This window comes from Phalacrocorax carbo, chromosome 5, assembly GCF_963921805.1.
Source record: "Phalacrocorax carbo chromosome 5, bPhaCar2.1, whole genome shotgun sequence".
Lineage (NCBI taxonomy): Eukaryota > Metazoa > Chordata > Aves > Suliformes > Phalacrocoracidae > Phalacrocorax > Phalacrocorax carbo.
Window position 1 is genome coordinate 50,112,594 of NC_087517.1, and position 24,262 is coordinate 50,136,855.

The following is a 24,262-nucleotide window of genomic DNA, read 5'->3' on the forward strand; positions in this document are numbered from 1 at the left end:
ACACAGACATCTCTACTAAGATCTGTTATTTGAAAAAATGAGAAGTTTCTTAAACTTAACCTAGTACACAAAAAGGGAAGGATCAGAATGTTTGAATTACTTTGGAAGGGTTATCAAAACCATATTAATGTCATTTTATTGGACTGTTACTTTGCTAATACTTGGAAACTTTAAGGAAAATGAAAAACCATCATCATCATAAGCATACAAACAAGAACATACACTGAACAACCATTTTTCCATTTTTCTTACTTACAGAGTACTATGTGACTATTCACGTGTAATTCAATACCTCTGTAAACAAAAGAAAATAGACATGGAAACCGCAGCCTACAAACAGGTATTGGGGAACAGGAAACCACAGGTCTAGGACACTTTGCAAATTGATAATGCCTGAATGCTTATTAGCAATCTTCAGGGTAAAGGAAATAATAGTTATCTATTTCTGATCCATGATGCATTTTAGTACTAGGTAAGAATATTTCCTAATCTGGAAAACAGAGAATATTAAGAGCAGGTGTGCTCAATCCCACTGTCTCTGCCACTGATGAAGATATCAAATAGCACTTGTCCCAGTACAGACCCCTAAGGGACACCACTCATCACCGGTCTCCATCTGGACATTGAGCCATTGACTACTACTCTCTGGGATGTGACCATCCAACCAATTCCTTATCCATCAAATAGTCCATCCATCAAACCCATACCTCTCCAATTTATAGAGAAGGTAGATGACAAGTGTCCTAATCCTGTAAAGGATGGTCTCTTGCTATGCTATGCTCTTGGAAATCACTCTGACGCAGTCACAGCAGTTCCATTCGAATTCCCCCCATGGTCAGAGTCAGAATACCTTTTTAGAATAAAGAGCACCTAACCTGCAGTAACATTCAATGTCAATTTACAATCCTGCATTCAAGTTATATAGGATCATCCAATTGTGTGAGGCAGAGGGCCACGCAAATAACACCACCAACACTACTACATGATTCAAAGAATATTTGCTCTTGATCTACCACAATAAACAGTTTTGTGTGTTACTGAAAAGTGCAGCTTGGTTAAATGCCAGAATAGAGCCTGTCTCTCATGACAATTAATCTACTGCATTCTTTTCTAGCTTCTGTAGCTCTATGGACTGCAAGGGGTCTGGAAACACATCAAAGAGGATTTTGACCACGTAGACATTACATTCCTTGATAAGCAAGTCAATGATGTGCATTCTTGCGAATACTTAAGACAGTACTTCTACATTTTAGGAAAGGAGGGGAAAAATATCATTACCAACAATGGAGACCTGAAAGACCTAGTTAAAAACAAAGACAAAACCAGTTAAATAAAAAACAAATCATAATATGACCTACCAGTTCAGTAACCTATAGATCTTTTAGTGTCACTTTACCTGATTGCCTGCTTGGCAGGAGGACTCCTTGTAACACGGCTCTCTTCTGCCAAAAGGCAACACTGGGATAATTTTCAGCTCTTTGGTCACCAAAGCTGGTAAATGTATATCCTGTCATGTCTTCTACATCTCAGCTGTGCCTATTCCTATGCAAAGTTTTTAATTCTATGCTACAGGTTTTCATACCCTTGAAGCAGAGTGCTTGTGAAAGATACTGGATTGTCTAGCTGAGAGAGCTAAATTCTCCATAAAAGTCTACAGCACGGATTATAGAAATTAAGCTTCCCAGTGGCTGTTCCTGGTCTTGCCCAGTTTCAGCTAACATACAGGTAGATTAACCTTACTTCAATTAACCCGTTGTCTAAAACTGCCAGGATAAACTGGGTGGTAGCGAACGGGCTTGCAATGAGTACTCCTGACAGAAAGAGACCAACTCATCTGACCAGCTGCAATTGGTCATTGTGCCACCGTCATTTACTATATGCTTTATTTCCACCACTTTCACAGAAACTAAAATAATGCACAACATTTTCAGTGGATTTTAGCATGGAAAAAGTAATCCAGGACAAAAACTCAATGGAAAATTGAGAAGTCATATAAGAACAGCCAAGAAAGCAAAAAATAAAAAAGTAAAATCAGTTTCAAACCTACATGTGACCACCATAAGACTATGACATGACCAATCCTAACGGCACCTTTTGCTTTATTTTCCGTCACCTTATTGCCCATATTCCCACATGGAAAAAACACATCAAGCATGACACTTAGTTCCAATAATTCTGAATTAGTTTCCCCCTAACTCACTCTGCAATTGCATATACTTTAATGCAATCAATATGCAACTTTCTGTATCACACAGCACATAGAAGCATGCGTTCAGACTTTGTTTCTTGGATTATTTGTCATATTTATAATTGTTAACTTTCTAATTCTATTGTATCCAATGGGAATAATTAACTGAAATAAGAGTGTCTACTGTACTTTGTATGGATGGGCATGAGCATGTGGACAAAATGATTAGGTGAAAATAGCACTGAGCACTCCGCAGGAGTGAGGTTCTTTCAGGGATTACATGCAGGAAGATTCATTATAAAAAATTTATTTCATAAGGAATACATTGCAGGAAAAGATCCAAAAAAGTCAAATATCCTCACAGCATAATTATAGGTTTATGTGTGACACAGAGTTCAATACTTACCAGCAATCACAAAGTCCAAAATATCCACCTTTTTTTTTTCTAACTATGCCTCTTGCAAAGGAAAAGGATACGAAGAAAGTGATTTTCACCAAGCATATCCTACAGGCAGACATTTCCAGCAGACATTAGCATACTCCTTTAATTTTTATTTTTGGTTTTTTAGTTCTTCAAGAAGGTAGACATATTCATGGTATATAAAAAAAGATGTCAAAAGAAGACATTGAAAAGAATAAAACATAGAAAGTTATATTTTTAATGTGTGAAATTTTTACTTCAAAGCAAATTTGCTTCAACTGTAAGCATTAACTTTCACATGGTTCACTTTCTGGGCCATTTTATCCATTGCTCCCATCCCCAAATCCCTAAATTCTTCAGGAAGATAGTCAGTGTTTTATTTAATGTGTACAGGCAACCGTTTGTTGCCTCACTTCTGCTAAAGTGGTAGATGTTGCCAAATGGTACAATTACTCTGAATTAAGGAGATGTAACTGCTCTTGTGTCTGAATTCCAGAGATTTCCTTCACAGGCTGATGACTGACAAATCACATCCATCTTTATGTCAACTAACAATGCTGGCAAGCAGGCAGATGTACAAAAACTGGAATTAGAGCTTGTATTAGCCTTACTGAGATTTGCCTAGTTCAGAAGTTGTAAAGGTTTATTTAACGTGGAGAAAAAGTTGCATCGTCTTCGCTTGTTTGTGTTGAACAGAAGTATAATGGACATATTAGTACCCACACAAACGAGACACGATAAACATTCTATACTTACATACAATAGCACCTTCCAGTGGCTCCAAAAGCAAAACATATCGACGAACTACATGAACACGCATGCAAAACTGTAGTTGTGTGCCTCAGACATGTAGCCTTTAACTGTGGCCAGCTAAAGAGTAGCATATACAAATGCTGGGCAACACAGAACAACACTGTGGAGCACCAAGTGAAAAAAAAATAAAGAACAGTATATCAGATTTTAAATAAGTCTGCAAATTCTCTTGGGCAGAGCAAGATTTAGCTATGCAAACGATGAGAACTTCTTGTAGATTATTAAGGACACTATATAAATTGGTGGGTTTTTCCCGAGAAGTAATATGGGATTGACAAAAAAACTTTGGAAAAATTCATGGTTAACCATTTAAAATTGCAAATTAATCCTCAGCACCCAATCTTGAATATAATTTATCAGTGAGAAACTGGAAATACAGAATGGATATGCCCATTATTGCATAGTAAACTAGATTTGGTAAACAAAATCTCTCCCTACTGTTAAATAAACAGTTTATGAAATTTATTATATCAGAACAAGTCAAAGAAGCAAACTCACTTAGCAAAAACTCTCAACTCAGTATTAACTAAAGGTTTTGTCTTGCAATTAGCATTTTAGTTATGGCAGCAGCTCAACAAACAAGTCCTTGCAGTCTTTAAAAGAAGCACTTGCAGAAACTAGAATAAGACAAACTCCCAGAATTCTGACAATCCCAAATTCTAACAATTTATATTCTCACCAGGCCCTGTAAATCCACCTACTTCATTTCAAACACATACAGTGTGGTTCCATATTTATATACAAGAAAAAAAACCACATTCTACTTCTGTTACTTTAAACTTCAGGCGGCTGCACTTATGCCTTCGAATTACAAGTCAATATACACTGACGCAGAAACACTTTCTACTTCTTTATTCTATTCATGCAAAGAACAGCATTAATCAGCAAATATTCTGCGTGCAAAATTTGACCTTTCATACTGGAACCTCTACGAGATTGAGAGATCAAAGCTAGTTTTTCATCACAATACTGCTGGCTCAATTAACTTGGGTTTTAGGTTAACCACAATATATCACAGAGCACCTGAAAAAAATATTTTTGTATATTTTGTGGTGCTGAAGAAGATATCTGAGTTGGGGCAACTTCTAAATATAAAAAATGTAACTATCTCCAAATTAAGTCAAAGAAAACCTTTTTTCTTTTTTTTTTAAACACAAAATGTTGTTATCACTAAATGTCGGTTCCATCAAAACCTAAAAATCAATGATGTTGAGAAGCCATCCTTCATGGAGAATTCATTTATTCACACAAGTTTGTTCTCCTCTCTATCCCTCTGCAAGGCATTGGATTATGCAGTTATCTTAAAATACTGGAAAAAAATAGATGCACCTACAGTTTAAATGTGTTTTAATGAGACTGAGGCTGTGGATTTCACCAGATTACTTAGTATTTTGAGAAACTGCTTTTTTATCTGTGATCTAATTTAGTCTCTCAGAATTTCCTGTTATTTCTTTTCCCCACTCATCTCCACAGTCAGCTTGTTTCCTTCAGTATAACACAGTAAAGGAGAAGATAAAAACCAGTAAGATCTGTGATGTAAATGAAATTAAACGAAAAAACTTTTTGGTTTCTAATGTCTGTGCTCTTACATAGTAAGCTATTGAAATATCTCTCAAAATCTTATAAACCTTATTTCAATCTAATTTGGACGTCACAGCATGCCAGAAAAGTCTTCTGAAAACTGAAAAACTTTCTACTGCAGAAATACAATTTAACTACTCAGTTATCTCAGTATTGACCAGGACTCATAGCAGCACAATGCTCAGTTATGACTCTTGCTTTCCTCACTCTAAAAGCGAAATATTTAGCCCTTAAATAAAGCATCCCATCTCAGCACAGGGAAGACCCCACCTGGAGTGCTGCATCCAGCTCTGGAGCCCTCAGCACAGGACAGACATGGACCTGTTGGAGCGGGTCCAGAGGAGGGCCATGAAAATGATCTGAGGGCTGGGGCACCTCTTCTACGAGGACAGGCTGAGAGAGTTGGGGTTGTTCAGACTGGAGAAGAGAGGGCTCCAGGAAGACCTTATTGCAGCCTTTCAGTACTTAAAGGGGCTTATAAGATGAAGACAGACTATTTAATAGGGCCTATAGTGACAGGACAAGGGGTAATAATTTTAAACTAAAGGAGGGTAGATTTGGATTAGATATAAGGAAGAAATTTTTTTACAATGAAGATGGTGAAACACAGGCACAGGTTGCCCAGAGAGGTGGTTGATGCCCCATCCCTGGAAACATTCAAGGTGAGGCTGGATGGATCTCTGAGCAACCTGATCTAGTTGAAGATGTCCCTGCTCACTGCAGGGGGGTTGGACTAGATGACCTCTGAAGACCCCTTCCAACCCAAACCATTCTATGATTCCCTTTTAAATTTCATGAAGTTTTCTTGACTTTTCCTTTACAAAGGAGATTGACTTCTCTACGCAAACATTCTGTGCCATTAGTACTAAGTGTTGAAAGAAATGTAGTATGTTAACTTTCAAGTCTTTTAGCTCTACAGTATAAAACCTGGTCATTGCAAAAGACTAAAAGCATGAAAATTAATAGTTTTTCATGTTAATTCAATAAATTAAATATCTTAAATATCCTTCTCACAGTAACTATTTACGCCTCTATACAAAGAAGCCAAGTACTTAACAGTTATCTATGTTGTCAAAACAAGAAGCACCAATCTTCACTGAATTTAACACAAGGCAAGCCGCACTGGATTCTCTATGTTGGCTTTCAAGGTCTCCAGAAACTTTGAAGCCAGTTCATCATCTACCACCCGACCATCACTTGAAAGAGTCACTGTCATGAGTTGATGCTGCTTAAGTTTCTCATTTCCTTCTTCATCTTCCACAATCTTGAGCTCTGGTCTTGCTCGGCCCACAGCCAGGATACAGGCCTGCGGAGGGTTTATGACTGCAGTGAAATCATTGACACCAAACATGCCTAGATTGGAGATGCTAAATGGAAGAGAAAAGAGTTACCAGTAATGTCGGAAATTATATATCCCCAGAAGAAATCATCTATATTCACTGACTACTATGACCTAATTCCAACCCAGGGACCAACCCATTAATCTGAATTCAGACTCTTGAGGGTTTGGGATTTTTGTGATTACAACTTAATGCACCTTTTTAAAAGTCCTGATCCTTTACAATAACATACCGTTGCATTGCACACACTAAAAGTGGAAAGTAGGACAAGAAAGTAATATCTTCAGATAAACTTTGCCTATCCCTGTTCCAAGCCAAATGCCTTTTAAACCAGATCTCAAAACTTTAAGCTACAACCGCTGCTGAGAATCAAGTGATACAATTTTGGAATCAAGGTAATACTCAGGCATGGGAAAACCTCATCATACCTTTCTCCTTTGAACATTTTTCTCTGTGTCACCAAGGGGAAAGTGGGAAAGACTTGGACTCTTTTGTCACAGACTGTCTAAAGTGAAAGCTGGCCCACCATCTCCTCCTTTTTGTTATACAAACTGCAGAGTGGGAAAACAGAACCACAAATTCATAGAACAGCTTGTGTTGGAAACAACCTTTAAAGGCCATCTACTCCAATCCCCCCCTGCAATAAGCAGGGACATCTTCAACTAGATCAGGTTGCTTTGAGCCCTATCCAAATCTACCACCTCTTTGGACAACCTGTTCCAGTGTTTCACCACGCTCAGTGTAAAAAATTTCTTCCTTATATCTAGTCCAAATCCACCATCTCTTAGTTTAAAACCATTACCCCCTTCTCTTATTGCAACAGGCCCTGCTAAAAACTCTGCCCCCATCTTTCTTTACAAGCCCCCTTTAAGTACTAAAAGGCTGCAATAAGGTCTCCTCAGACCCTTCTCCAGGCTGAAAAACCCCAACTCTCTCAGCCTGTCCTCACAGGAGAGGTGCTCCAGCCCTCGCATCATTTTCATGGCCCTCCTCTGGACTCGCTCCAACAGGTCCATGTCTGTCCTGTGCTGAGGGCCCCAGAGCTGGATGCAGCACTCCAGGTGGGGTCTCACCAGAGCAGAGTAGAGAGGCAGAATCACCTCCCTTAACCTGCTGGCCATGCTTCTTCTGATGCAGCCCAAGACACAGTTGCCTTTCTGGGCTGTGAGTGCACGCTGCTGGCTCATATGTCTGGCTTTTTGTCCACCAGTACCCTCAAGTCCTTCTCCTCAGGGCTGCTCTCAATGGCTTCATCCCCCAGCCTGTACTGATATTGGGGGTTGCCCCGACCCAACTGCAGGACCTTGCGCTTGGTCTTGTTGAACCTCACGAGGTTCACATAGGCCCACTTCTTGAGCTTGTCCAGGTCCCTCTGGATGACATACTGTCCCTCAATCACATCAACTGCACCACTTAGCTTGGTGTCATCTGCAAACTTGCTGAGGGTGTACTTGATCCCACTGTTTATGACACTAATGAAGATATTAAACAGCACTGGTCCCAATACAGACTCCTGAGGGACACCACTCATCACCAATCTCCACCTGGACATCGAATCATTGACCACTACTCTCTAGATGCACCACTGAACAGTCCACCCATCAAATGAATATCCCTCCAGTTTAGAGAGAAGGAAAGGCTGAGAGACTTGGGTTTGTTCAGCCTGGAGAAGACTGAGGGGAGATTTCATCAATACCTATAAATATCTAAAGTATGGGTGTCAGGACTAGACTCTTTTCAATAGTGCCCAATGACAGGACAATGGGCAACGGCCCAAGTTCGAACACAGGAAGTTCCACCTAAACATGACAAAATACTTCTTTACTCTGAGGGTGACAGGGCAGTGGCACAGGCTGCCCAGGGAGGTTGTGGAGTCTCCTTCCCTGGAGACATTCAAAACCCACCTGGACGCGTTCCTGTGCCCCCTGCTCTGGGTGTGCCTGCTCAAGCAGGGGGGTTGGATGAGATGATGTCTGGAAGTCCCTTCCAACCCCTACCATTCTGTGATTCCATGATGTGGTAGGGGACCATATCAAAGGCATTAGAGAAGTCCAGATAAATGACATCAGTGGCTCTTTCCTTGTGCACTGATGTATTTACCCCATCATAGAAGGTCACTAGGTTGGTCAGGCAGGACTTGTCCTTGGTGAAGCCATGCTGGTTGTCTCAAATCACCTCCCTGTGCTCCATGTGCATTAGCATAGCTTCTAGGAGGATCTGTTCCATGATCGTCCCAGGCACAGAGGTGAGTCTGACAGGACGGTAGTTCACAGGGCTCTCCCTTCTACCCTTTTTAAAAATGTGTGCAATGTTTCCCTTTTCCCAGTCCCTGGGGACTTCACCTGACTGCCATGGCTTTTCACATATTGTGGAGAGTGGCTTGGCAACTACATCAGCCAGTTCCCTCAGGACTCTTGGATGCATCTCGTCAGGTCCCATTGACTTATGTATATTCATGTTCCTCAGGTAGTCTTGAACCTGATCTTCTCTGAAAGGGGGAGGGACTTTCCTCCCGCAGTCCTGCCTTGAGGTCCATCCACTTGAATGGTGTGGGAAGAGAGATTGCCAGTGAAGCCTGAGGCATAATGTTGTTGAGCACCCCAGCCTTCTCCTTTTCAATTTTTATCAGTTTGCCAGTCTTTCTCATCATGTGGGGTACACTTTCTTTGATGTTTCTTTTCTGGCTGACATACCTGTAGAAGCCCTTCTTGTTATTCTTTGCATCCCTTGCCAAGTTCAGCTCCAGCCATGCCCTGGCCTTCCTGACCCCATCCCTCCACAACTGGGCAGCGTCCCTATACTCTTCCCAGGATACCTGTCCCTGCTTCCACTGCCTGTGCATTTCCTTCTTGTCCTTTAGTTTGACCAGCAGGTCAACTTACCCATGTTGGTCTCTTGCTTTCCTTTCCTGACTTCTTACACCTGGGGATCAAGAGCTCTTGTGCTTTATGGAAAGTGTCCTTAAAGATCTGCCTGTTCTGTTCTCCTCCCTTGTCCCTGAGGGCAGTTTCCCAGGGGGTCCTATTGACCTACTCCTTGAACAGCTGGAAGTTTGCATTCAGGGTCCTGACTTTACTCTTCATCTGACCCATATCTCTCAGGGCTGCAAACTCCATCAGTGCATGTTCCCTGCAGCCCAGGCTGCCTCCAGTCTTGACGTCACCAGTTAGCTCACCTGCATTGGTGACCGTCAGGTCCAGTATTGCATCCCCTCTGGTAGGGCTGTCTGTGACCTGGCTTAAGAAGGTATCCTCAGTGCATTCCAGGAATCTCATGGATTGCCTACAGGTTGCTGTGCTACTTTTCCAGCAGATGTCAGGGTGGCTGAAGTGCCCCAGCAGGATGAAAGCCTGCGAGCACAATGCCTTCTCTAGCTGGAGTAAGAAGGCTTTGTCAATATGCTCCCCTTGGTCAGGTGGCCTGTAGTAGACACCAACCACAAGGTTCCCTTTGTTGCCTCTGTCTCTGATTGTTACTCATAAGCTTTCACCTACTTGTGGCTATTCTTCAGAGACAGCTCTTCACACTCTATCCATTTCTCGAAGTAGAGGGCAACCCTTCCACCTCTCCTTTCTTGCCTGTCCCTTCTGTACAGCCTGTTGCCATCAATAGCTGCACTCTAGTCATAGGATTCTTTTTCAGTGAAAATGAATTTGATGATTGGAAAGTAAGAAAGTACCATCCATCCACATCATCTATGGACTGGCCTTCCACATCCAGAGCCTCATACCTGTTGTACAGAGGCAGCTGGGAAGGCGAGGTAGGCAAGACGGTGGTTTGCCTGCTGCCCCAAGTGTGGACTTGCCTCCATTCACTCCTTTCCTTTAGGCTACAGCCTTCAGCCCGGCAGGGGGAGGACATAGGATCCCCTTGATCTTGGGTATTACCTGGTGGCTCTTCCTGTTTCTGTCTCAGGGAGGGCAGAGCACGGTTCCACTCTTTCTCAGACTCCCTGATGCTCCTTAACCTTTCTACTTCCTCCTGTAGCTCTGCCACCAGGCTGAGCAGGTCATCCACCTGGTCACACCTCACACAGCTTCCATCTGTTACCAGTTAAATGCCCACAGTTATTCACACTCGGGACATTTGTGTTGATGAGGACATCCAAGCCTCCACTAATGCATTTCCATATGCTTTTTCTGCTGAAAGGCTTAGAGATTTTTGTTTGACCACTCCTCCAGCATGAGAGCCACATACACCAGACGGTTGCAACCAGGGTACATTAATATACATTACAGCAATATTTCTGCAGAAGTCTGTAGTATGACTCTCATAAAAAAAATTATCTATTCTGGAAGATATGATTAACGTAAGGATTCAGAATTAGCTTTTAAAAATATTGACAAAAAGTGAGATAAACTAAAGTTTATATAACAAAAAATGTTGCTTGATGATACTGTGTCATAAAATATATTAAGTTTTAGAAACTTGGGGATTGTAAAAAATCATCTAAGAAATTAACTGTGTAACTGTGTCACTACTTTTACGCTAGTGTTTTACACATGCCATTTACTTCTCGTCACTGAGTTCACTAGCTCTTTTTGCAGAGTACATTTTATAGAAAAAAATTTACTAAATATAGGCTACTATTTAAAAACGATATACTGTTTTTAAATATTTCAGTTAAAAGTAAACTCTCAGACTTAACACCACAACTTTGCTGTAACTTTTTTTCTCCTCTAGAGAGATTCCTCCAAAGATTGAACTGGGGACAAGCTGGATGTCACTGTCTGCTGCCATACCTCTGGTAAACAACTCCTTTTAAAATATTTATTTTAAAACTATTATCAATGGGTTTTCCTAACTACAGAATGTAATTTAAAAACAAACAAACAAACAAAAAACCCACAACAAAAAAACCACCAACAACCAAAGCACAAAAGACCCAACATTCTTCTGCAATTGGGAAAAATTAGGTGTAAAAATAAAAGTCAGATCAGTCTTGGTACAAAAAGCATGAATTTCACACCAGGATCAGATGAAATAAGCTTGTACCAAGATAATTGTTTCCCCCTGATATAGGACACTTGGCTTAGGTTTGGCCCTCAGAATCATCCCATGGAGTTTCATCCTAAAAGGTGCAAGATTTATAAAGGCAGTGCATTAACACACAGCAGAATAGCTGATGATAAACCAGTTCTGAACCCACACTACCTGTATTAAATGCTGCTAGAGAGTTTTACCTAAAAGATCCCCCCTGGTACTCTTCCGGTAACAGTTTTCCATCTCTTGCTTTCTTTGCTAGAGCCTAAGGAAAATGAAAGAAGAAAAGTAGAGAAGAAAGAAATTAGTGTTGTAAAAGACTAATTCTTTTTACTTCAGTAAAACATCAAGTACCATACAGTCATTAAAAAGTCATCTGCTTTTGGATTTAGGGAAGCACCTCAGCAACATTGTTGTTGTAACTACAATGATTTGGCAAAGAGACTAGGACACAAAATTTCATTTTCCCAATGATATTAGCTGTTCAGTAAAAGCTGTTCTCTCATCTTATATATCTTGCTGCAGTTTTCACAATGGAAACACCATTCTCCCTTAGTGTTTTTATACGACAAAAATATCTAGCTAAACACTGATGAGACAAATTCACACTTCCCTTAACATATTTGTTCAAAGAAACTGCCATGTACCACTTCAGAACTTTCTAGCAGATTGAATTTGTTTCTTCCAGTTAAGCATTCAACTACCTTGAAGGCCATCCATCCTGTGACGTCCATTTCATTTGTGAGACTTTTCTACTTCTAAATGACAGAAGAAACTGTTCACACACATTTTGTTCAAGATACAGCCCAAAAAGTTCATACTGTGTTCTAAGATAAGATCACAGAGGAAAAGAACCTTATCCCCACCTAGGATGTTTCTAGTTCAGAGGTCTCCTTAGATGGTAGCAGAGGGAATCAGGATGGATAATTCTTACAGTAGTTGTCACATAAGGAAGAAAGGACTGTGTGGACCTCAGGAGAAATGGCAGTCATTGGTGGGTCAAGAGCCAGTTGTTCAGCCACCAACCCATTCCTAACACCCTGTAAATACCCAGTGGAAATGTGTTGGATGACCTCTCCATTAGCACCAACCTTTTCAAAACAAGAAGCTCTTCAACTCACAGCAGAGACTGAAGCAGGAATATATGCAGGACAAATGATCTATCCTATTCATGCAGAATACATTTAGTGGTTTTGGCTTGTAGCATATTTATTCCACAGGTGGAAAAGCACATAGAAAAATGTCACATTGTGACAATTGCAGCATTATGACATTTTAAGACAAAAGTAACTGTTTCCAAAAGCAGTCAGGGGAGTAGACTCAGATCTGCTTCTGGGAAGACTGGTAAAAACAACAGTCTCTTTATACTTTCCTTCTTCTGGTAAAAACAATAAAACTAATGATAGTTTCCAATCATTTAATTATGTTAAGGAAATTTCAGTGGAAGTGAATAAAAAAAAAACCAAACCAAAAATCTACTTTATCACAACATGAAAAGAGTGATAAATCACATTCATAAAACTTTCTTGGAGAAGATTTTTTTTTTAATGTCTAGACTGTTTTCCAGGAATTGCCTGTTCTGCTTTCCACAGATTTCCACATGTGTTCTATGAATATCATGTCAAACACTTGATTCAACCTACCAAGAGGTAATTTCTATGAAACCTCACCCCTGCCTTTAAGGGCCATGGTCAATAAGTGGAAACTATGATTGAATTGACTTCTTTTTGTTTGCACATGGGTGGAGGTAGAGTCATTACAAGAAACTTCACACAGATAATAAGTTGATTAGCAGTTGTAGTTGTGACATGCCTTAATCCCCTTTTATGTTGTAATATATTACTCTTGGTTATGGTAAACAGCTGTCTTCCCTGTATACACTTCTAAACATCTTTCAGGCAAGGGTTCTGAAAGGTCACGGTAGTTTAACGACTGCAGTGACTTCAGCTTAGAACTAAACACCAAGAAGTTTAAGAGAATCTCATTCAATGAATCACCCACTAAATAATTCAAGCCCACACCAAGTTTTACAAAACTGACGCCCTTATTATGAAATTAAAAGTTAAAAGGACACAATGAATTTTATTTTAAGCTTTTATTAATCTCTGAATAATTAGTGAACCAGAAGAGAATAGCCATGGGAACAGCATTCACACAATAGGGTTAATTTGAGTGTAATGCATACATGCAATTGCATTAGTTGAAAAATGAAAATATGGTGTTAGGATGCACATGACCTGGAAGGAAGTTAAAATTGACATACAGCAGAAGGGAACATATAAGCAATCTGCATGAAGAAAGCACCTGCCAAACTACAGGGAGACTGGTAAAGAAGCAGCTGCAGTTTCAATTTGTGCCTCCCACATTTGCCTGTCAGGTACATATTTATTTCAATAATTCAGTGAAGAAGTTGAAGAGCAAAATTACGTTGGTGTGGACACCTGCAATCGATGTGATCCAATGACTTTTATATTGAGTAGTGTGACCTATGTTACACACATTCCATTTGAAACGAAAGGAAAATGCTTACTTTATCATAGCCCTATTAAACTTAATGCAAGCATACATTCCCACCATGGGAACTGCAGGACACTAATTTATGGTAAGAGAGCTTTGTAATAACTGCATCATAGTATCACAGGTATTGGGGATAATAATGAAAGCACAACCTATACTGCTTATAATGCTTTTATTGTCATTCCATCACTAATCACAGAATAATATAACAAGCTCAGCTGACCTTGATCCTTGGCTGGTTATTATAATAGTGAAATGATTTGCTTTCACAACACATTCAACATGAAGTAAGCAATATCGACTGGAAAAATCTTTAAAACATCCAGTTATGAATGTTTTGTGGCATGACTCTTAACGCCTTTTTCTGCTACAACTTTTTTTGTTGTTCTCCTCCACCAACACAGACTATTATGATTTCTGTCATTTTTGGTAAGACAAAAGTTTACAAAATGCAGCTTGTGTCTGCCTTTGGCACTCACTAAATGACAAAAAAAGGCTTGTGTTGGGACATTTCATCATTCATTGTATTTTTGCCTGCCACAAAATACATCTGTGGCTGGCAGCAACTGCTAGATTCAAGTCACTAACTGGCACTTGATTTATGCAAAATATTGCTCATTAGTCTGAGGAGTTGAATGTTACCTTTCAGGTGACATTCCCAACTGAACTGCCTACTGAAAAAATGCAGACAGAAATAAGTACCAGAATAAAACTGCACAGAATAACACAAGCTGCTACAAGCAAATTTCTAGGAACAGGGGAAAAAAAACCTCCCAAATAAACAAAATCTCAAACCCAGAGACTGGAAATACTAAAGAAATTAACACTATCTAGCTTTCTCATGAGGATTAAAGAAATACAATTATATTACATTGCAGAATTCTGTACAGGTTTATTTTTTAAATAGTCTACCCAGCACTCAACTAAATAACATAATGGCTAAGTGGCTGTTAATTAAAAATGAACAGGGTTGCAAAATTAATTATATCTTTGAAGTCTAAGAAATGCTGAAATTTCTTTAGATCCATTTTGAAACTGCCTTTGTTATTACTGATGCGTATCTGGGTCATGCTACATTTTCTGCTACAAAAAACTATATAGCTACTGTATTCCTCGGCCTACTGTACATTTAAGACCTACCTTTGCAGAGGCAGCAATTTCCTTTATTCCCTTGGCAGCAACGTCTTTTATGATTGGTGTAATGAGACCTCGGTCTGTTGCCACAGCAATAGAAATGTCAATGGACTCCAGCTGCCTGCAGGCTTCTCCATCCCAGGTTACATTCACATCTGGCATTTGCTGCGGGCGGCAGAAGAGAAAGAGAGTAAAAGACAGCTGTTAAAAGAACAATGGTGCAATCAATTACGAAGAAAAAGGAAAATCCTTTAAGATACATAGCTACATATAGGCATTTGCCAAATTAATGAGTGCATCACAGACTGCTGTCTGTAAGTGAATGCAAAAGAACAGGTCACATCTGTCATCAGGACCCCCACAAGCAAGACAAAGGAAAATAAAAAAATCACTGTGAGGATCTAAGAATGGATGTACATGATGAGCTTGCATTTATTTTATTTAAACTTATTTTGTCAGAAAGCATGAATGTATGCTCCGGGAACTGAAAACGGCAGGGCAGCCAGGTTTGTTTGTGCTGCTGAAACAAATTAACAAAAGCCTACAAATTCCTTCAGGAGTCACTGATACCACCTTGTAGATGCCCAGCATGTAAAGCTGCAAAGCAGTGTCATTTCTCCCCCAAAATAAATCACAGGATATTGACTTAAAAAGCATGGAAATGGACATCCTACTATACCCATGTGGTGTTTTCCACTCATGTCTCAAGAATGACTCTCAACAAAGGAAGCTACAAATGGAATATGCTGCAGGTATGCTCACCACTGTTCAGATGAGGTTTTCCTAAAATGCATCAAATATTTTCTTTTGTATGGACTCAATTAAAATTGAGAGAATGTTTACTGATAATTTCAATGAGGTTTTTGAGTTCACCATATAAAGCTGAAACAGCTCAGGGGAAACAAAAAACCCAACATATAGTTTAAGTCTCGGCTAACTGATCATCGATACTGTGAAAGTACTGTTTCCAATGAATCCAGGATTAGTAGTTAGTGACCGTAATGAAATTAGGAAGTTGACTTTGTAGTGGAGAAGGTATTCCAGAAACAAGTATGGGAGGAAACACATTATCTCTATCTAAACTAACTCCACTCCTAGAAGTAGCGGTGTAACAGTACTCTCAGTTCCTATTCTTCAACACCAGAATGTATATTTTTTTTAAATAAAATTTAAAAAAGGAGATGCTAGTACTCCTCTTCACAAGTTAAACTTCAGGAAAGTCCCACAGTATATACAGTTATAAGATGCCTTCAAGACTCTCTATATAAGGTACCCAAAAGAGATGGGAGGGACAAAGAGTTTCTTCTATCAACTTCAATATAATTAGAATAGTCTTGATTTTGATGTAGACCAGACAGTATAATTTCTACCATCACTTCAGCTATGAAAGACTGTTTATTTTTAGATGGCTGCTATCAGCCGTTGTTACTAAGCCGAACCACTTGGGGATGTCAGCCTGGAAGCTTTCTTTCCTTCCTCCCTCATTGTTCCAGAAAGAATTATTTTAATGGGCTATCATCTGGTGAGCCCACTGGCACATTTACAAACCTCTGGCTGTCAAATGATGAGACCATGCCAAAAAGTAGAATTCACAATTGGACTTGCAATCCTAAGAACTGCGAAGGAGAAATTTACCATGTTAAAGAACTGATACAAGCAGTATCTTGAAGTGTTTGCCAACCAATCACAAACTGTCCAACCAGCTGCTGTCAGTTCATTCATGCTTGAAAAGCATGTCTTGCATTGTTCAGAAAGAAAATATTAACAAAATATTATTTGAACAGTGCCCAGACAAGAGTTAATAAAACTGCCTTGAATTTAAGCTTGCAAATGTATTCACACCACTGAATTTTGGGGTGGAGAGGAACAGGTGGAGGTGGGTTTTATCTTTTAAACTAGTAGTCCACATATTTTCCTGAAACACTGATAGAAAGTAGTTGAGACATGAGCCTTATCATGAACTTATTTCCTGGTATGCTGAGTTAATTCTGGGGCAGGGGTTTATTTATTATTTTAATAGTCAAACAAATGCTTGCATAGATTTGTAACAAAGCAATGGGGCAGAATAGTTTAATGATTACTTCCATATAAACACAATGTTAATATCCAACACAAAACAAACAAACAAAAACCCAGAAAACAAAACACCTCAATTTCTTCTAACCAATGCACAAGACCTCCAGCTTCTCAGAATCAGACCTGGAACACCAAGCCATTTGTAACCAAAGATTTTACAAAGTTGTATGCATTATCATTTACTAGGTTTGTCTATTGAATTTCCTTTAATAAAGTTAAAAATGACAGGCTACAGGTGACTTTGTCATGTTTGCAGCATAGAACTATCTAATCCTTAAGTTTAAGATTCAAATTCTGTATTATAAGTGTCAGCTAAAAATACTAGGAAAAAGAATACTAAATATTTTTATTTGCATATCAGAAAGAGAAATCATATTTAGGGAATTCATTGGGTAGGTCATTTTGTGATGGCAGATAAAGAAATCTTGTTTTAAACAATGGCAATGAACAATATGCATAATCCACATGTATGCTCCTTCAAAGTACAGTGAAGCAGCCTAATAGTTAAACGGACAGGAAACTACCCTTTTTTTAAGTTTCAGGCAGCAATTTAAAAAGCCCACAAATAACATCAAAAATTTTTTTTTTTATACAAGCGGAAATAATAAAAAGTATATTGAATTCTTGCATTCAAGTGATTCTTTCATGTACAGACAAATTATAAACTAGGACTACATCCCATTATCTTTCTTGACTGGTCTCTTTTGTGTAGAAGAGAAAAAACACAAAACACAAGACCTAATCTTTCATTCCTCTCTCCCTCTGTCTCCTGTTCCTTTCACCTGTTCTCTGGTGCAGAGACCTGATACCCTACATTCACAGCTAGTGGTTCACAGTAATTTTTGGATGTCACCACTTCCTCACATAAGGTCTCATTAGGCCACAAAAAAAAAAAAAAAAAAAAAAGCTTCTTGCTATGTTCACATCTAACATAGGAAGCATATTTAGCGCCTCCTTCTGTTTCTGGTATAGAATAACTTGGGAAGCTTTTTCCAGTCTATCCAATGCCCAGAATCTCTCCCAGGCACTTACTTATGAAACTGCCTAGAATCCTGTCTATTTTCTATTAAAGTTATAGCTCTGCAATTATACATTACTACTTAGATGATGCTTGTCTAGAAATTTCTCAAGTCCATTCCAGTGCAGTTTTCTCTCTTAATTCCATACATCCATGGGAATAGTTCCCCACTTAAGAACTTCCTCCTTCAGCTTTTGAATAGTTAAAATATTCCTCACAAATGAGAAAAATCTCACTCCCTTTCTGCTGTCTTTATTCTGTTGTGAGGTAATAAAACTAGTCTGGATACTTGTTCTGCTTTATCTCGTCTGTTTGTAGCTTTTAGAACCCGCTGCTCAAATGATGCAATGATATCAGAAAAGTTCATGTTTTTTAGGCATTTACCATACAGATAGAAGGTTTGATCACCGTGCAGTCAAGAAGGTATAGGTAACAAATGCATGGCAATACCGAACTGCTTCAAAATCTGCATTCATTCATTGTCACACATAAGCACATTGCCTTGATGATGAGGGCACACTCCATAGGACAGTTTAAGTATCAAGCGTGTGTCCCCCTTAATTATCTTTCTACATGACAGAGATCTTTTCCAGCTGGTAGTGATCACTAGAAGATACTATTTCCTCCTGAACCTTAAAAACACTGGTCTTCAGGCTGGTCAGAGCTCCCACACATGACTTATTTTGAAATTAAGCTCAAACTGAATTTAAACCAAAAACACTCCACTTCTAAGTGAAACCATCACAGTTCTTTCTTTTCACAAGTTTGGAAATAAGATTAATTTCACACTGTGTTTTCCAAGTGATTATATTTGAGACTCTCTGGACTAAGAGGAGACAGGCCCAAAGCATGGCAGTTCTCCTAATGAAGGATCTCTGAAACCTTCCAGTGTCAAAAAACTAAGTGGCACCAGGACTGTTTCCAAGCAGAGCAAATCAACACAAACTGGAAGGCAATGTATCCACTTCTACCCAGTAAACACGCAATTAGCTTATAGAGTCTGTGAAGCCTCTGTAGTTTGTTATGGAATAGGCAGGCCCTAATGGAATTTAAGATCTTAACTTCACGATATATTGCAATCGTTTAACTTTTGCATTGACAAGGGAAAAATGACAATTCTTAACAATAAGCAAAGATTGATTGCCTGAAGAATTTTTAATTTGAAGCAGAGGTCACTGAATATGCCATGAGAATACATCTGAGGTAACACACAAGATTGGTATAAGACTTGAACAAATATTTGTTTATAACTTTAATAGAAAATAAGATGCAACAGTAAAGAATAGAAGACTTACCTTGTCAATTGATTTAGTCTGCTGACAAAGCACCTATCATTATCTGCAGATGATAGCTGTAATAAGTGGACTTTTACTGAGAAGTTCTCATTTATACTGTCCACAGTATAAACAGTGTAGAGAATTTTACCTAGAGAGCTTAAAAAAACCTGACAATAAGCGATAAAGAATTACAAGCTTTGTTATGATCGCATTCATATCTCCATGTAGGCTTACAAACGACTTCTTTTGACTGCTTGGCAGTTTAGTATAAGACATTTTTTTTAAAGTCAATTATTCCCTTACCTTCAGAGTAACTGCAGTTGCCTTGATAATAAAATCATTTACAGATACTTTAATGTCCTCTGCAAAAAGAAAAAAAAAAAAAGAAACAAATCTTATCAGCAATTATTGTTATCAGTATGTGTGTGATGACAAAATTCCAGTGACTCAGCAGATTTGCTTCTTTGAAACATTGTCAGAAAGTAACTCATCTTCAAACTACAATCATAAAAGCATGAAAACTTTTCTCCCCCTTGGGACAAAAGGAGTATCACCAAGGAAAAGTCTCCTTAGCAGAGATATTCTTGCTAGCTGTTGCCAGAAGGTCAAAAAAGCTGCAAACTGAGTATTACTACTCATAAGTAGCAGCCAATGTGTGTTTTATGCTTCACCTATTTACTGCCTGTATAGAAATCTACCATAGAGATATAAATATACAGAGATAAAACTGGAGACTACTATTCTTTATGTGGTGTGATACATAACTGGAATAATTGCAGAGACCAGCTTTTCTTCAGCTATAGATCAGAAGTATGCTATTCTCCAGTGACCTTTGGGGCCTTATAATGTAAGAATTAGCAAGGTGAGGGCAACTGTCAATCCTTAGAATGGGTTAACAATCCATTCTAAAGCAGGTTGCAAAATAATATGAGTGACAAAGTTGTTAAATTAAAATCAAAGCTACCCATAAAAAAAGGCAGCATTTGCCAGAAGCAGATAAAATGACCTTGAGGGGACTGGATTTTTTCGATGCGAGCCTAAGAAATACTGCGTAACACTTAGTACATTTGCTTCCTTTCTCCAAGAGCTCAGCAGAAAGGACGGCTGGAAATGATGGTTATATTTGCTCTGCATTATTTTTTTCCAAGTTGTAGGAGACTGAAAGTACTAACTAAAATCAGGACTGGCAGCAGAAGCTAAGACTATCAATACAGTGCAGAATATGCCACAGTTGCTACAAGATTATCCTGAAGATACATGATATTTACATAATGTTAAATGAATCACTCTCACAATAAAAAAGCTATGTTACCACCATCATCAGTGCTGTCAGCTAAACAGATCAAAAAGCAACACTACTTCATTTTTGAGTCTGGTTTACAGCATGTAATACACATACATATCATTAGAAATGCTTTTGCAAAGGAAAAATTATTTATAGGTAATTATATTAAGTGAAATATTCTTTAGTGATCATAGATTTGGAGGAATGAACCAAGTATCCACTTACCACACAGCTGACCTGCAACATTTGTCATGCTTAGCAATCTATGTATAAAAGAGCCAGAATTCTAATGGAACACAATGGAATTTGCAAGTACTACGTTGTATTAACAGAATTCTACATCAGACAAACCTGTATCTTCGTCATTGAACATATTTTGGTATTTTATATTTTGATTTATATATTACATTCCTAATGCTTGGCAAAAATGTCACTGCCCACTCTCCGGGGGGACAGGAATACAGTGAAAATATAGGGGTACAGCTAAGTGAAGTATGTCTGATAATATTTTACCCTCAATCATTGAAGTTTACAGTAGGGATAATTGCTATATTTTACCCCCAAAACAAAGAAGCTTACAGTAAGGAATGCTGCATAAAACTTCCACATTACATCTCATCATACAGTAGAAACCATCACCATTTCCATCAGAAAAAAATTTACCATGACTGTCTCTGGAATTTAGTTTTATGCAAAGACACGTGGTTGTTTCCCACCCCTAGATTTTAAAAAAATATTCATAATGAAACCACAGCAGCAGGAGAAGCATGAGAAATTTTAAGTGAGCATTCCTAAGACAATTTTTTACTTCACTTCTTATGACTTGCTGCTGTTTAAAGAAAATATCAACACCATAAATTGCCTTTCACATTAACTTGTGAATAAGATATCATTAAAAAAAAATCAGGTAGAAGAATGACATGGGTACTCTTGCATTAAAAAGTAGTCATTCAAAACTCCAGTGAAAGGAGAAGCAGCTTGTGTATCATCTAGAAAATCTGAAAATAGCAGTTTAATTTAATTCAGGACCTCACAAATGGATTAACAAGCATGGGCTAGTCACCAGTACAAAACAGTAGCCCTCGAACATCAGCATTCTAGCTCCTGGGTGTACAGCTGAGAGAAAATTCACTCACAAGATAAAGCCTCAGGAACAGCAAATGACTCTGAACTACACTAACACTCCTGGAGGGCTTATGTCTTGTGCTATAACGACACATCAAAAGATCTCTACACTGGGATACCCCCAGGGAAAACAAAACCATCTAAATTGCTAGAAATACCAAGTATCGATTTCTTAGTCAGACAGGATATCACTACGTGAACACTTATCTGTGTCTAAAACCTAGCTGACGCCTCTGTACACAGACCCTTTCAAGACTAACTTCATTAGGTTAACCTTGAAAACCCTTTTCTACACATCCACATGATATCCCATTCACTTAAAGAAATTTAACTTGGACCTTGGAAGACACTTTCTGATGTTGCCCTGTGATAACAAAGCTGGTTTTTAACCCTGCCTCAGAGGCACAGCTTTCAGTAAATCAAAAATCCTTCTATTGTTGAGCACTAGCATCTAGATGACCCAAGTGGGGGAACCCTATTAAAGATTAAAGCTGGAAGAGACGCCTCATAGAAAAGCTATAGTATCATCCATTTCCCAAAGTTCGGTACCCAGTTCTTTTCTTTCAAGAACTGAAAAGGGATATGACATCAGGATATCTATTCACAAAACCACAAACTGGTTTATTACTGCTCATTGTTAGCTAGGAAAAAAAAAAAAACAAACCACACCAAAAAACCCACGCCCTTTCCCTTTCTTCTCCTATCTGACATTAGTCCAAACTGAATCTTTTACCTTTAGGATGCTCAAATAGATTTCAAGTTGCAGATACCCTACAGTATTACCTGAAACACTATTTGGACTCAATTTCTGTGAAACCAACATGCTTTCTTTCAGATTTGCTTTAATTAATCTCAATTACCAGTAAAGCATCAAATGAAAAACAAGCTTTATTTTTACAAATAATTTTATATTAAAATACTGTGTTTCCAATTACGTATAAAAGAATATAGTTAACATAAAAAAAAAATTAAATGTGATACACATTTTTTCCATGCTGTCATTTAAGGTTTCTCTAAGACATTGCTTAGCTACTGCAATCTGACAGAACCACACCTCAGTGGGACCACCCTCTAGAACAGCCCTCAAAAACTGACTGGGGACCCATCAAATTCATTCTCCCAACCCCAGAACTACTTACACTGAAAGCCCTCCGAGCTGACATCTTTTCTTTCTTTTGTATTATTTCCTCCTCATTCTTATTTTCAAGAAATGCAGCCTTCAGATGTACAGCAATACATTGTAACAACTCCTATTTCCTACCCTGTAAATCTTTCAAGTTCTCTTCCTTGTCAGCTTGGATTAGGTTCTTCATCCTTCCAAAAGTTTTGTTAAACACAGCCCTACTTACTACCTAGAAAACTTTAACTTAGAAAGGTCCTTTTGCTCTTTCATGACTTTTGCTTTGAAAGTAGTAACTGACTTACGATAACTAAAGTCTCAAAACTGACATAAATGCTGAAGGTAATTTAGAATTCTAAATGGCAGATTTTTCTTTAGTATTACTGTCACATGCAGCCTCCAAAAACAATTGTTCAATAAAGTGTTATGGCTCAAGTTGAATGAATGTGCAATAAATTGATGATTAACTGTTTCTCTTTTTACAGCCTATCCATCCTTGTGATTTGGGGTCAAGTTTTCTTGGCTAGCGTTCAGACCCCTAACTGGCTTGTACTAGTGTGAAGATATTTGTGGTCTGATTCTGTGAGTAAAAGTCTCTAGGTTTCACAGACTTCAGTTAAACCTTAGAACACGCACAAATTAGGTCCAGTTCTGAGAAATGCTAAAGGTTAAACAAAGTCACAGCAATGCCAGCAATAGGTGGCCCCAGCTTTTCATGCTCTTCTCTAAATGCTTCAATAAAGGGAGAAGAAAGCACTCAGTTTCTCAATCAGTATAGCAATAAAAATGTAAATTTAAACTATCCTGCTATGCTATACTGAATGCAGAGTTCACATGGCCTCAGACACCTATCATTTGAACCTGAACCTATAAGCTTTCAAAACATGATAGCAATGATGAAGCTTCAGAACAAAACTTTAAGTGTCACGTCACTTCCTTAGACCTATAAATATTCGATTTTCACTATTGTGGTAATGTCTATAACAGCATACATTATTAATTCTATTTCTACTACTTGGTGTAATAAGGAGGATACACATCTAAAAGCTGAACTATTGTAAACAAATTATTTAAACGGTACCAGAGAAAAGGACTCATTTAACAGCACCAAAAAGAATCCATATGAGATTGTTTATGTGCCGCCCTCTTGTGTAGACAGCTGTATTCTCCCAAGAATGTCTCTGGTCTCTAGAAACAAACTTTTGTCAAAAAAAAAAAAAGGAAAAAAAAAGTATAGTAGGAGAAAAAACACCCCACAAACTGTTTCTCCTCATTTTAAAATAATGGGCCTTCAGAATTTTTTACCCAAGTAACAAACTTAGTACCAGGTTATGAGGCGTATGTGTGCATGCCTCCTTCAGCAAACAGAACTTCACTACTTGCT

General features: G+C 38.5%; 1 protein-coding gene across 3 annotated transcripts in view; it reads right to left on the bottom strand.

Moving 5' to 3' along the window:
- Nucleotides 1-24,262, bottom strand: part of PDHX (pyruvate dehydrogenase complex component X) — a 93,718-nt gene that overhangs the window by 39,494 nt on the left and 29,962 nt on the right. For 2 of the 3 annotated variants that reach the window (XM_064452357.1, XM_064452356.1), the window contains exons 8-11: nt 19,652-19,710; nt 14,984-15,142; nt 11,527-11,591; nt 3,870-6,370 (exon numbers count right to left, since the gene is read on the bottom strand). In XM_064452357.1, coding sequence (XP_064308427.1) covers nt 6,106-6,370; nt 11,527-11,591; nt 14,984-15,142; nt 19,652-19,710 — 548 coding nt within the window. In that variant the 3' untranslated portion in view covers nt 3,870-6,105. Of the gene's footprint in view, nt 1-3,869; nt 6,371-11,526; nt 11,592-14,983; nt 15,143-19,651; nt 19,711-24,262 lie in introns of those variants that run through there. The other variant, XR_010373093.1, reaches the window with a different exon arrangement.